Below are 14,384 nucleotides of genomic sequence, written 5' to 3' on the forward strand. Positions count from 1 at the left end.
TCACGTCTGAATATGCGTCATTATGTGACAATCTTTAACCCTGTTTGCTGCTCAAAAACATCCCCCAACTGTTCACCATAATATGTACAAGCCCGCTCTGCGTAGGGGAGAGACCTCATAACCAACAGAGAATCGCTACCCTGTTTTAGGTGGTCTGTCTCGTGGCAAACTTGTCTGGGCCACATGAACATGCACGCATACCTAAACACGCCCAAAGCGTGGTGGGTTCCACATTTAGCGGCTGTGCTACTCCTTAGGTCAGAGTAAACTAATCCTGATTAGATTCAGACAGGTCAGAACACTTCCGTGCAACCGCACATGCTAATTTGTCAACACACCAGCTGTAGAGCTGGGTAGCTATTGGACAGCGAAAAAGTACTATACCATGGAGACGTTCTCCATTTTGCAGCGTTTTGTCGTAATTACAAAGTGACTGATGACAAATGTGCCTCACTTGCGGTGGTCGAAAGAGCGCTTTCAAGAACAACGTGGCTATAAAGCCGATCACAAACAGCGCGGGGCCGCCCGAAATCGTGCTGCTGTTGGGGTAATTCGTTTGAAGGCACATGCTTACAGGAGCGCTTCTGTAGCATTTTTGAATGTATTTGGAATAAAATGGCACTATAAACGAGAGCTTCTGTTGAGTTTCCTCTTAAAAAGCGATGTGCAAACTAGTGCATTTTATCGATCGCGCACCGTTTGTTGTTGAAGTAGAACAAGGCTAATGGAAACTCGGGAACGGCGTCTATCCTATGAACCCCGAATAGGGTGAAACCGGTCTCGGGCTGTCGCAGTCTTTACAAACTTTAGAAGTAAGAGGCAAGAAAATCTTCCAACCATCGGGAATACAGTTCCCATCTGGTTGGTTTAGGATAAGTAATGGGGCAAAGCAGTGTTCAAATATTCAACTTAATGGTGTTTTGTGAAAAACCGAATGCTAAAGGAAGGAGCCTGGATTGTGTAGCGCAGCGTAGCTTAATGTAAGCCGAATGGTACACTGTAGTGCGCTCATTCCCACAAAACAGTAAGTAGACCGATTCCAGGCTATGTTTTTGGGTGATTTATATTTTTAAGTTTTGATTAGAAAAATTCACGAAGTGGGTGACGAGGGTGCCGGTTTCCTGACACTGTGTATGCGATTACAGTTCGTCAGGTGTGTTCAGATGCGTTCTAAGCACAATCCCTTCGAGATTTTTGAGAACAACAGAAGTACACACGTCTAGTCCTTGATACCTGAATCTTTTGATGGCTGGTTACGCAGACTGACCTCCAAATTTCTGGTATCTTAACGGAATACCGGCAGGGATAGGATCAATGGGTCAGTAGAGTCGAAAGCTATTTGCAACTGTCTGCTGTAAGGGTCGAAAAACTCCGTTAAGTTTCGTTCGTTGTACCAGTATACACAGCTCTTCTAACCCAACCTAAATGGTCTGGACTGAAAGTGTAAGGGGATCTGTCAACCAATGTCAACTGCTGGATTGATGCTATACCTCGTGCATTACAGTCAGTCAAGAGGCTTCCTGTTGTCCACGCAGGACCTTCAGCAGCTCACGGGTACTCGGGAGTTTTGTATTCGGAGTACTGTCAGTTAGTTATGGCCCCAATGACCTATTTTTCATCGCCAAAAAAGTACTTGCGGTAGATAATCTGTTAGTTTCCTTGGAGGTCTATTGGGATGCTGACCAAAGAATTGCCCATTGAAATTTTCGACCGAGGAAATTTCCACGCAACACACGGGCCCCTATATATGGATAAATAGTTCCTTTAACCACAAACTATATTATAGACACGTTCCAATCTACAATCGATATCAATATCAAAGCATCAAAACTGAGAACAAGTCGAACGTACTGCTCAAAATTTAGACTGCTGAGTCGAACAGGAGAGCATGATATCAAGAAAAGCGGATATTATTAGTGGTGTTCCACCCAGAAATATTTCATGCGGCTGAACTAAGAAGGCCGTAAGCTGAACACTAGCATCGAACTATGGATGACTGGTCAGAAGTCAGCAAGCTTCAGAACTCATGGGTGGCGCAATATTCTGCCAAAGGGGAAGTCGACCACAAGCAGCTGAAAAATAGTATAAGCTGACTATCTAGAAACTAGCGAGGGTTGGTCTCCTGGAAAACTTGTGAAATAGATCTCGCTTGTAACTGTCAACAAGAGTAAAACAGCCACTCGATGACAAATGGCCTTCAAGCGGAATTCGCCTATGCCTTTCGAGGTGAATTCCATAATCTAGTCCTCAAGGCCTGTGCGGAATTTGTCAAAGCTTACCACCATGATACAAGGAATTCGGCTACTTTCATTTTAATTATTTTCGCGAATACTCAGATCCCGGTGACATATTTGTGGATACAGTGTCCGTACAGTATAAGCTGTATTCGGAGAAAAGAATTACTAGCACCCCTTCTTCAGGACAGGATGAAATGTAGTGTTTGGAAGAGATGGCACAGTATTGACGAGCTGTTGATAGTCTGTTTTTTGTACTTCGTCCGCCTCTTGGTGCCCTTACTTAGTACTTGGACGGGTGCTTCTGCAAGCCAAATCCTTCTAGTAAGTAGTTAACCGAATCTCGTTTTCGGTCCTCTGTGAAATCTACATCTCGTTAGCTTTTGTGTTATTACCAATTATTGTTCTCGAAAAGACATCGAAGGAGAACAAGGTTTTCGTAAGCTCACCCTCTAACACCAAATGCACGCGAGTTGTAAAAAAGAGGTTTCCGTGCCATGGAATGGCATTACTCTGCAAACACATCCACTGAAAAGCCCGAATGTCATAAGATGGCTATGCTCCATAAAGACCCTGACGGAAAACAAAAGACCGAACCAGAGCAACAAAATACGCTTCTTGAGATAGAGGACGGTATCAATCTCTTCAACAATGTGAAGGATGTCTGAGACTACTCGGACAAAGATAACATATCACCGACTATGACTGGTATGCTGCTGACCGAAACGGGTGAATGCTTCGGACGGATGGATAGGTGAGTAAATCAGAGTAAACTAATAAAAGCAATACAAGGCAGGTGAGCTTGCCGTGTTTGGAAAATGTTGTGAAAGGTGATGGCAACAAAGAGACAAAAGGCGATCCGGGGAACAATTGATAAGCGTCTAGGAAAATACGGAAATTTGAAAATGAACAAAGAAGCCGGTAGTGGTGGGATTGACCAGAATGTTAACTCTGCTTGGGCGCAAAGGCGCGATGCTACTGAAGAGAGTTCATACAACAACTGTTGTATGTGGCCGTGCTGTGCCACGATCGTTCAACCTTTGACGGTTGTCCTTGAGCGTGGGCGTGTATGGATGGCTCGGCATAAAAAAGAAACCGGTGTAAAAATAAAACAGGCTCATGGAGAGTAAAACAAAAAGCGTATGGTTGTGTGTGTACGAATTAGTATGAATACTTCTGTGTGAATAACACAACTGTGTGGATACGTGAATTATTATCCCTGAGTATCAAACGCGGCTTTTGAAAGCTGTCGGGCGTGGTTTAACAACACCACCACGTCCAGGAAGCAGAGTGGAGCCCATTAGATGCAAATCAACTTCGCGAGCTACTTGACGACCTTCGTTAATTGCATGTACCACCAACGATTGTCCACGACGACAGTCTGAAAAAGAGTGTCATTTGGTTTGGTGAGTGGTTTATACAAACGTGGGAGATGGAAGTCATCTATGTATCGACGGATGGATAGAATTTTAACGGATCAATATATCATGATGAACTACGGAGGTGACTCAAAACGGTAAAAGTAGTTAAACTAAAGTTAAAGGCCAGGCGGATTTCGGACGAAGCTTTGCTGTGGTCCATTGTCACTTTAGGTATGTAGGTGATGTGTTGATTCACCTCTCGCCCCAAAGTTGAGGACAATTCCAGTCCAGTTTGGACACCACAGCTACACTAACCGACAATATGGCTACATGAGGAACCAAGCAATACGGAGGTAAATGACATGAATAAGAACCGTTAAGTGTAGATGGCGTTATATCATTCCAGTCATCGACCCCCCAACCCCCGACGCCTAAAGTTAGTGTCCAACTCCTCTGTCGAAGTTGGTTGGTTTGAATCTGTGAACTGAGTATTATCGATAATTTTCGACAGGGATCAAACGACTGTACCGCATTTCACCATAGTTTGATCTTGCCTTGTTGGACGAAACCTAAAGCCGAGTATCTCCGGTTTTGTGTTGCGCGATCGAGATATGGTTCACTTGACATCGCTCGGATCAGTTCAAAAGAATTAGAGGTTGATTGTTGAGGTAGAAAGTGTGATTGCAACAGATTAGGACTGCATTTACACCAGCTGACAGGAATACTGAGTTGCACTCCACGAAGTGCCGATAATAGAATATATACGCACGACATAGAGCTGCAATTGTTGAGGAGTGTTCTTACATCTCGGGCAAATCAAGCAGTGTGACTTTACCAGAGCAAACGTAAGATAAACTCATAGGTCGGTATAGGAAAATAAGCTCAGCAAACTTGCTGCACAGCATCAACCGTTCCCGTAAACAACTGAACTGGCGTAAAATGTGCCTTCCTTAAACCTGTCAAGATTGTTGTTCAGGCTCTGTGACAGAATCAAAGTCGTATTAAGGGCTCTCAGCAACATAGAAGGCTCACAAATGGGATACTGGTAATTCGCATCTTAAGCCTTATCCCCTAAGAGAAGCCAACCCCTCCAAAATCTAGGACAGTCAGTCAGAAACTGGTGTGCTGTCACACTCATCTGATGGGAGCCGATAGACCCAATTGTCCGTGGTGCCGTCTCTTTGGAGTTCACTGGGGGATTGTTCGTTCATTGGTGTGGAACGCGCATGACACAAGTTACAAACAAACAAACTTGCGGATCGATACCGGGATTCAGAATTCAAAATTTGGGGTTTCTCGCGATGCACTTGGGAATATTAACCTTATAAAATCCGCTGTGTTGGCCGTAATCCTGTTTCTTCCGCCACAAGACATCTGACCTACGGTGGTTATTTTTCAACCTACAAAGTATCCAAAACAAGTGATCACCCCGCAATTCTTGAACCTTTAATAATTACACAAGTAAAGCCAGTCTTTTGGTCTCACAGACACCTGAGCTAGATGCTACATCCACTCATATCCACGTGACCCAAACGTACGTTGATACATCTTTGTTAGCGCCTAAGTTTGTGACACTGATTTGTATGCTCACTAGCTATATGACACACACAATAGCATTTACATGGCCATTCGAAATCACGTCGTCTCACTATTCAGATTTATAGATAGAACCAACTGTTCGGTAGTTACCAGGTCCGAGATTCGTGCACATATACATCACCTTTATGATGTCGAACTTGCAACTATTCCAAGCCACATGAAAGAGTCGGTGCAATCACTCCGAAAGACCGATGCTGATGAAGTTTTCAGGTGAACTTGGAACAGCGACAAACACATTTTGGCACCGATCACATTATCAACGCGACTTAAATTATGTGTACATGACAGACTTGCCTCCAGCGGCGTAGACACAAGATATCATTGTGGCAAACGACTCGTTTGGCCTGGTTGCAATTAGGGATTCTGGGCCCGTGACGGCGAGCCCCAGTTCTTCAATTAGTTTGTTCTCTGGGCCAACGTATCCGAGAGCCAACAGGACAAGGTCACACTCGATGAGCTGTTCCGAATCTAAAAGATCACATCAAAGACACGTGATATTTTTCAAAGCTCTGGAAACAGTTATGCTTCGGAAAAATATTCCATCGTTCTAAAATAACACTGGAAGACACTACAGTTTGTTTCATCTGTGCCAACTCAACGTAGTAAACAAGCGGACATACACACAACATGGTACGACACGAAGGTATGCAAACTGAACGAAGTTATCTCACATCACGTTGCTGCGGTGCAGTAGTCAGCTAGTTTACACGTCTCGACGAATCCAGTTGTTCTCTGAGTCCGTCGGTTTACCAGGCTAGTAAATTCGAGAAGAACGTCAGTCTCTAATCCGAACATCAAGGTAACTGTAGTATCCCAAGCTTACACTACAAGCAAACGTGGTGAGCTAGATTGTAGACAAACATACGCCGTTGTGACGGTAAGTCTCAGTTCCACTCACACCACTGCATTCACGCACAATTCTCCGTAGTTCCGTCTCATATCCACGGCCAAAACACGTTAACTTGAAAAACGTGATCCGGAAAATGTGTGTAAATCATGGTGGAAAAGTTGTAAATACAGGCTTGATGATAATAAATGAAGTGCTTTTGAACAGTCCCACTGCGCAGGCTTCGTATCTATTGATACGCTGCGATTTCCATTGTCGTATGAATGAGATGTGATGTGGCAGCAGTGTGTCGGTTGTACGCTAACTGGAAATTAATTAAGATGTATGGAGAATGTATAGAAGACATTGCTAGATATCCGATTTGATTGCGCATGGCGGTCTGTCAAAGCTGTCCGACGCATAGACGATGTGATAAGCGAAGGAAAGCCTGCGAATTATCTAATACCAGGGGGAGAGGGTGATTATCAATTTATTTAGTGGTGGTGCAGTGGGACCATAAGGTCGAAACTATGGGTTGAAAACACTTACCCAAAAACCATCTGTACGTTAAAAGCAAACCTCAGGTGCGTGATATCAAGCCCGATAAACACCGGAAAACAAGGCAACGGCACAATGTGTCATTCATTAGGGTAACCGGACGGAGGCAAGGTAAAACGAACTCAATGAACACAAGTTACCAAACCTCTCTCATGACCCCTAATCGTAGAAGATGAGTAGCAATTGAAGCGCTAAGATAGTCCAGGGCAGCGTTTCTCAGGGAGGGCAATTACAGGCTATCAGGGGACGATTGTTCAGAGTTGGTAGGGATAGGCGCAATGAGAGGGGTTGTTTTTTTATTGTGTGTTGGCGATTCCCGCAACACACGCGACACCGTACATCCTTGAGATGAACCTGTGGACTGTAGCTCGTGGGTACGTATAAACAAACCAACATGGTTCACACCCACTATCCGGAAGGTCAGATTCTGGAAGTAAGCCCCGAAAGCCCCAAATCTACTGTGACTCAACAGACAGACAACGCCCCCTCAGTATGTACGCGTGACAGCCTAGTATCAAACCCAGACACCGCGAATCAGCGTTGGTCAAGGTCAGACAACGCCCCCGCAACATGCAGCGCGTGACAGCCATATATCGAAGCCCGCCATCTGCGCGAGACAGCGTTAGACCAAGGTCAGACAGTATCCCTCCAATAGCCTGAGGCCACAGTGTTTTCGCGCTCGCACCACTGACGCTCTCGCTCTTGCTTGTTCGGAATAGAGGTGTTGTGTTCCCTTCGGCATTAGGCCCTGGAGTGGGGTCAGCAGTCAGATACAACAGATTGGCAAATCAGCAGATATAACGACCAGCCATTGCTAACGGACACACACCAGACAGGCGGTAAACGTTTTGTTGTATGTAGCCACACTTGCCATCGTGATCGGTACTCCTTTATCGACGCTCTAGTATGTTTTGTTGTCTCAGAGTGGGTTTCTGATAAAACCTTCCCTATTGCTGACATTAACCAATAATGGCTGGCAAGACATGCGGCGCACCGACATCCCTTACTGCTCGTTGTTCGTGTTTTTTAATTGCTAATTGAATATAATCAGTTTTTCATAGGCCAATGTGCCGATCGTAAACTGGTACTTGCCGTAACCAACCCACCTATTAACCTTAGGCCAATTGGATGTTAACGTGAAGCCTGTACAGGGGGAGTAGCAAATTGCAAGGGGAGGACAATGAGCTGGAAATTTTGCGAACTACTGCGCAGACAGCATGTACACCTTGGGATAGGATCAATATTAGGAAAGTCGCAGAAAGACTTTTAGTCACTGAAGAAACTATACGAGCGCTATCCTGAATTGTTGGGATAAGTGTGCATATGCCCACTGAGGTCTCAGAATCGTACCAAGCATGATCGTCATCATGATTCTTCACTTCTGGATAGATTTCATATTTTGTAGACCTGTTTTGCGTGGCAGTGAGCATTCATCCACCGAACTTAGCTATCGCACTGGCTACCATTTGTGTATTCTCCAAAAACAGGTCAACGGAACAAAATGAGATGTCACGTTCCTCCTGAAGGACACATTTTGGGATTATGAACGGAACCACTTCGAAGGTGTTGTTCCATCGGCTGAGCGACAGTGATACTCAGGATGGTCACCGTGTTACTGCCCCAAAACTTCGCTTGATTGTGTCCACGAATCATTTCAAGCCAACGCTTCGTTGCTAGACCAATGTATTCTGCTACACTGCAAGTGGTATAGTTCACACCCATCGGTGGCAAAATCAATCCACTGTATAACAACTGTTGAAATAAGACCACTACTGATCTTTTCGTTACTTGGACTCCATCTTTTGCATTCAGTTGAACTAGAAAAGTTAATTACCGAAACCCACTGGAAATGCTTGTTTTAATGACCAATAAGTTGAAAGTTTGCACATTCAACTACAGCGCCCTTTTGAAAGAGAAATGAAATAAAAGATACCGCTTGCACTCTTGATCGTTCAAATCTACTCCTGAGCCTGTTTGAAGATCCAGTTTCCACCGAGAATGACCAAAAATAATCGCCTTTTTATACCTGTTCTATGAATCCATGGGGTTCAGTAGCGAATCTACACTGCATATATTTAACTGAACTTCGAAAGGCACATCGATCATTCTCATCATCGTGTGCTGACATCTGATTATTACTTATCTACTTTTCGTTTACAGAACACACGGATCAGAAATTAAACAGTTCGATATGTATGTTTACACACACACACACACACAGACACCTAAGCCTGGTTTTTGAAAATGGTTGGATGAGCTGCTTACGTCGGAAGTTGATGAAAGCGAATTCAAACCAAAATGGTTGCGTGCGTCCAGCGGTGCGTTGATGCTTGCAGACTGAAGTAAAACAGCTGCTAATAAATTGTGATGTCATCGCTCAGCTGTAACACCTTTTCGGTGCCTAGTTGCCGTACCACACAAAGGAAGCACGAGGGCTGGGATACTGCCAGGTTGCCCGAGGCCAGACGGGAAGTCGAGAGGCAGAGTTCGGGTTTGAACCACGGACCTTCCGGTCAGTTAATTCGCGCTCTAACCACTGACCCATCTCGCCCTGCTAGCTCAACCCCATTTACAAATCCTTCGTTGAAAATGCCCATTCAAGTGTATACACTAACCCGTCGACTTCAAAACGACAGAAAAAGCCAAAAAAGAGTGCATATCCGAATGTGGATTCGGATACGGTTGCCCACAGAGTACTGATTGATATCAACAAGGCGGTGCGTCTAAGATGATTCCAAACAAAAGTGAAACAGCTGTAAAGTCTTTCTGGGTTGGTCGGCACAAACTGACCTCACTCGTAAGATGAAAACCGGGGTTGAACCAGCCAAGTATCCCTACGTGACGCAAATCCTGATGATGCTTGCGAGGTTCCTGATAGCCCTCAACCCATAGGCCAAGATTTTGATCACATGCTTTTAGGAAAAAGGGGGCCACATAGTCGTGTGACGAACTGTTCTGTGGAAAGCTTCTTCACTAATAACGGGTCATATACTAGACAATTGGTAATGAATCGCCCGGAATCCAGGATGGTATAGCAAAGTAAGGATGTGAGGTCACATATTGAGGTTGCATTAGATTTTATTGCTGGTATATGTCACGTCGAAGTCGCCTATGTTCATGAATTGTTCGCGTTAGCAGTGTTTTGAGATGAGTTCGATCACAAACCCAATGAATGATTCTGATACGGGCGGCCTTCAACCATTATCTCGAACGGCTCAGTGCAGATGTATTATCGTCCTCATTCTGGATTGAAAGAAGGAGCAGACAGATGTCCAGAAGCAGCATGAGGAGCTAGTTAAATTATTACATTATCTGAAACACACATTCGTCCCATCAAATAAGCGCGATTTTTGGCACTGTATGTCGATCGAATCCATCAGTCCTATGCGTTTTATCCTAAAAGTGAAGAAAAATCCACTTTAACGATCCTTTGCGCCACCTAATGAACCTCAACAAAAATGAAGGGCCATTTATGGCCATAGTGTCAGTACTCAGCCTCCGTATCATACCCACTGTTAGTCTGCTACAACATACAGAAAGTGGTGACTGCAGCTCACACTGGACAAATGACACGTATCCGTACCTGGGACCTCGTGCATTTTCCAACGTCCGTTCGAAGGGTCCTTTGTCCATTCGACATTAGCGATTCGAAGGCCACCGACAGCACCGGACCCGTTGTCCAAAAACTCCTTGGTGATCACACTGAACTTTCGTGGATCACGGCCGAATCGCACCGCAACTTCCGCATGACCATACTCAACCCGCCACACACGTGGCCATTCGGGCCAAGGGTTCTCACTGGGGTCACGAGAAGGTGGTGGCGGCGGAAGGAGTTCCAGATTCACGATGGACTTCGCCCCCTGGTGTCAGAAGAGAAGAGACATGTGAAGCCAACGTTACCGCTCACGCCAAACAGCGTTTTGAAAGGCGGAACGCACTTCGGCTGAGAGCAAACACGCTAATTAATAAATTGAGTAGACTCACTTGACGAAGTGCAGTGGCCATACAGTCCACACCAGTGTCACCACCACCAATGATCACGATCCGTTTGTCCTTGGCAATTGCGGATACTGCATTATCATCCATGCGGTTCATGCGGAAATTGTCTATTCCGCCGTTTGATTGGTGTTTTTTCTGTTGACTGCGTTGCCAGCGCTCCAAGAAGCTCATAGCGAAGTGAATCCCTTCAAGGTTTCTCCCTATGTGAACGAACCAAAACGTTGTAGGGTTACATATCAACCAGTATCATTCTCCTCCTCCTCTTCCTCCACATTTCGACTACTGTGACCTCTCAGGTGTGCCATGATGATAAGTACAAGTAGATTAAAAGTGATCACCAGCTGCAGTTAGACTAAGTATCCCTACGTTACACGTAGCCCTTAATATAGACAGTAGCTTGTTGGTAGTGTGAGGAGATTTGGGATTTTTGTGGGATTTCGTCCTGTAAGTGAAGCCAATCTATGGTGAAAAGCCGAGAAGCACTGTACAGCTGTTTCATCCTTATTGGGATTCATCAGCAGTGCGCATCTCACGAAGTTCCGAAGAGTATCGAACCCGCGACCTCCCGGCTAGACAATAGCTCTCCAAAGCAAAAATAATGCACAACCTCCTGACTCAGTTGGAATGAACAAAAATGTGAACTATTTCACCAGCCGCATCACTCAAAAGGTAACCTATCCTCATTCTGCCCCTCTTCCCTTCAGTCTCGTTCGCTTTTCAGCTCGTACTGTGCGCGTCTCAATAGATGACCAGAGCCTGATCTACCAGGGTCAACTACGATTAAAACGTGATCCTAGACAGGGCTCAGGAAACAACTCAGCATTCACAGCACTACATGCTTCAATGGACATGGGAACTGAAACCGCGATAAACGTACCAGGAATATTTAAATCACGGGGCCATGTGGCACCGAGGCACAGGACCATCGCATCGTATTCGCGCAGCAGTTGTGCGGCGCGCCACTCTTGTACGGGCTGTGCGGGATCTTGGCAATCCGCGTTCAAGTCTCGCCGACCACTTTCATCACCCACTGTACCAACCCGAGTATTTACAACAAATTTCACACCATTCGCGCGCATCAGATCCAAACGTCGATCGAGCACTCTGCGGTCGAGTTTCATCGTCGTGATTCCATATCGCAGGAGACCGCCCAGTTTGTTTCGCCGCTCTACCACTGTGACTTCATGCCCAGCCTATAAAAACGGAAGGAGAAAAAGTGAACTAGCACAATTCTTTTCAAGGAATAGAACACAGATTAGTGATTGTACAGAGCGCTGGTGGTGCGAGGCATAGTGATGTAATACGCTAAATTCACTGGAGTATGATACCAGATTAAACCATTCATCAGACATCCTAAATGAGGAATAACGGGGTCTATTTGTATTTACTGAGACGAAGTCTGAAATTTGAAAAGAGGAATAAATGTCACATATCAGTAGGACCGTTTTAGCTCGGTTCACAACAAGAAATTTCCAGCAGTGGTAGGTGGATTTGCGGGTAAAAATTGCATATAAAACTGCTGCGTTAACGTGAGGGGTAACTCGGCGTCCGTAGGACAGATTTTGCAGCCCTGCTATCACAAGCATCAGGGAGAAGATAAAATCTGCTCTATTGGTTAGGATTATACAAATTCATTATCATGTTACCCAGTACCTGTGCAATTTAGTGCTAGGATTTGCGGGCAGGATGCTGGAATGAGTGAGTGACTCAAGAATAGCTAGTTGTGCCGCGAACAATAGACACACTAAAGACTACATCCTCATATAACCTAGTACGATTGCAGATGAATGTTTTTCTAGTACTGCTGGTTTACTGTAAGTCAGTGCGCAATGAGCGTGGATTGATTAAGCAGTCCAACTTTATATAGCAACGAACACAACCCAAGTGAAACACCATTTCTGGGACCATAGCTCCTGCTGAAACTATTGCTCAAAAAGTCAGTTGGGCTTGTCATCTTAAGTCACATACCGAAGACATGTTTCTTTCTGACGCAAAAGCTGTACATGCCGATGACGTCTCGAATGGAGTGGAAGCAGTCATGCTTGAGGCGACGGCTTAGCCAATCACTGTGAACATAGGGCAGGTGGAGGGAGGAACCTCGAACTGACAACCTGAATAAATAGCTTCTCAAACTGGGATAAGCAACGATGGAGATATTTAGCACGTGGATGCAGCAGAGAGATACCATGGGAGGGTAAGTGAGGGTTACAAATTGCGTAGTTAGAGACAAGTTAAGGACATCAGATAAAAGTGATATTACCTTAAAGTTGAGTTCTTTGATTTATTTTTCCGCTACCTTTTTACGAGTGGTTCACATGTCATGTGTGATCGGCATAGGACAAACTGTACTAGTTGCGGTTTTCTGTGCCCTCTATTCTTTTTGTATCGAGTTTGCATATACATCACTAATCGCACGCGGACTTTCTAGACATACTTTGTCGATGAACCCATTAAAATCAACGTTGGGTGCGAGTTGGATGTTCTTAGCGGACGTGGCTGAGACAGGGGCTGCTCTTCAGGGCAAAAAAACCTAAAGGAGAGCTTCACTCAATATTATGATTGCAACGAAGTGGCAGTTGAGAAGCGCGATGCGTTCCACTTTAAACATTTACCCTTTATCAAAAGGGTTGGTTCGCCCAGAGTTCTGTCCTTATTAAAAAAAACTGGACTGCTAAATGAAAACTTGAAAGCGGGCACGTTGACTGACCTGGTTCAACTGATCCGCACAAGCCAGTCCAGCAGGCCCACTGCCCACGATCACAATACGCCGTCCGGTTGGAGGGCGGAGAAATTCTTTGCTTGGACGGAACCAACCATTCTCCCAGGCTTTGTCTGCAACAGCACATTCGATGTGCTTGATCGTGACGGGATCAGAATTGATGCCCAACACGCAGGCACCTTCACAAGGTGCTGGACAAACTCGACCGGTCAATTCAGGGAAGTTGTTGGTTTGTGCGAGAGCAAGGTGAGCCGCATGCCAGTCACCCTGTGGGTGGAACGCATAAGGAAAACGGGTAACCATAGAACAAGGGGATTCCGAAGTTGTCATCGTGCTGATATCGGTTAAATTCAGCGGAGAAGCGAAATGTAGCACATAAAATATTATTCTCTTGATAATCATCCATATATGGATTGGGAAGCTTTGAAAAACGGACGACTTGTGCGTCAAGTTGTTCTAACTGCACATCAGAGATGGCAACCAGGTACATCAGACACCCGGTGAAATGGACAAATACAGTCCCTAAGAACCGAGCGTAGGTAACCAGTTTGGTGCATCAACAATTTTTAACTCATGGACCAGGAACACCTCCCTACAGAGTAGCAATTTCCAAAATGGGTTTATTGACATCTCTAAGGTATGTCAATGGAGCGTAACCATGATGTCTATAGCTAAGTAATAAACTTTGCTAGTTTCAGTGAACACAAGCCACCCATTTAATTTAGATTAAATAAAGCCCAGCAGATAAGCGGGATCGAACGGAAAGGAACGGACTAGTGACTGTCACACAACATAGCACGTTTACGCATAAATAAGGGTAATCTGATAACTCAAAATATTGTCTGTCTCAAATTCACAAACCAAAACTTGATGTCCTGTTTAGTTGTCCTGTCTAGTGCTCTCATTACGAGTTCGTACAGGAAACGAAACAGGAGAAATGGTTCCTCTGGGAGAGAAGAAACTACCCTATGAATGACTGCTTTACAGGGAACGTGCATATTTCTTCACAAGAAATATTTTGCCATATGTCTGACCCGGTTATACATAGCCTGCATGTTCTACTATTTGTTTCCGACAGATTGAGCTGT

The 14,384-nt window shown here is 44.9% G+C and overlaps 1 protein-coding gene across 1 annotated transcript in view; it reads right to left on the reverse strand.

Moving 5' to 3' along the window:
* Positions 1-2,846: 2,846 nt before the first annotated feature.
* The window catches only part of T265_03115 (hypothetical protein), a gene marked incomplete at both ends in the record, with an annotated part of 70,889 nt that continues 59,351 nt past the window's right edge, over positions 2,847-14,384 (reverse strand). Inside the window, 7 exons of the mRNA XM_009167520.1 lie at positions 2,847-3,615; positions 4,979-4,995; positions 5,485-5,662; positions 10,162-10,438; positions 10,563-10,777; positions 11,455-11,770; positions 13,285-13,563. Coding sequence (XP_009165784.1) covers positions 3,461-3,615; positions 4,979-4,995; positions 5,485-5,662; positions 10,162-10,438; positions 10,563-10,777; positions 11,455-11,770; positions 13,285-13,563 — 1,437 coding nt within the window. The remainder of the gene's footprint in view (positions 3,616-4,978; positions 4,996-5,484; positions 5,663-10,161; positions 10,439-10,562; positions 10,778-11,454; positions 11,771-13,284; positions 13,564-14,384) is intronic.

The sequence above is a fragment of the Opisthorchis viverrini genome (genome assembly GCF_000715545.1).
Source record: "Opisthorchis viverrini unplaced genomic scaffold opera_v5_42, whole genome shotgun sequence".
Taxonomy (NCBI): Eukaryota; Metazoa; Platyhelminthes; class Trematoda; order Opisthorchiida; family Opisthorchiidae; genus Opisthorchis; species Opisthorchis viverrini.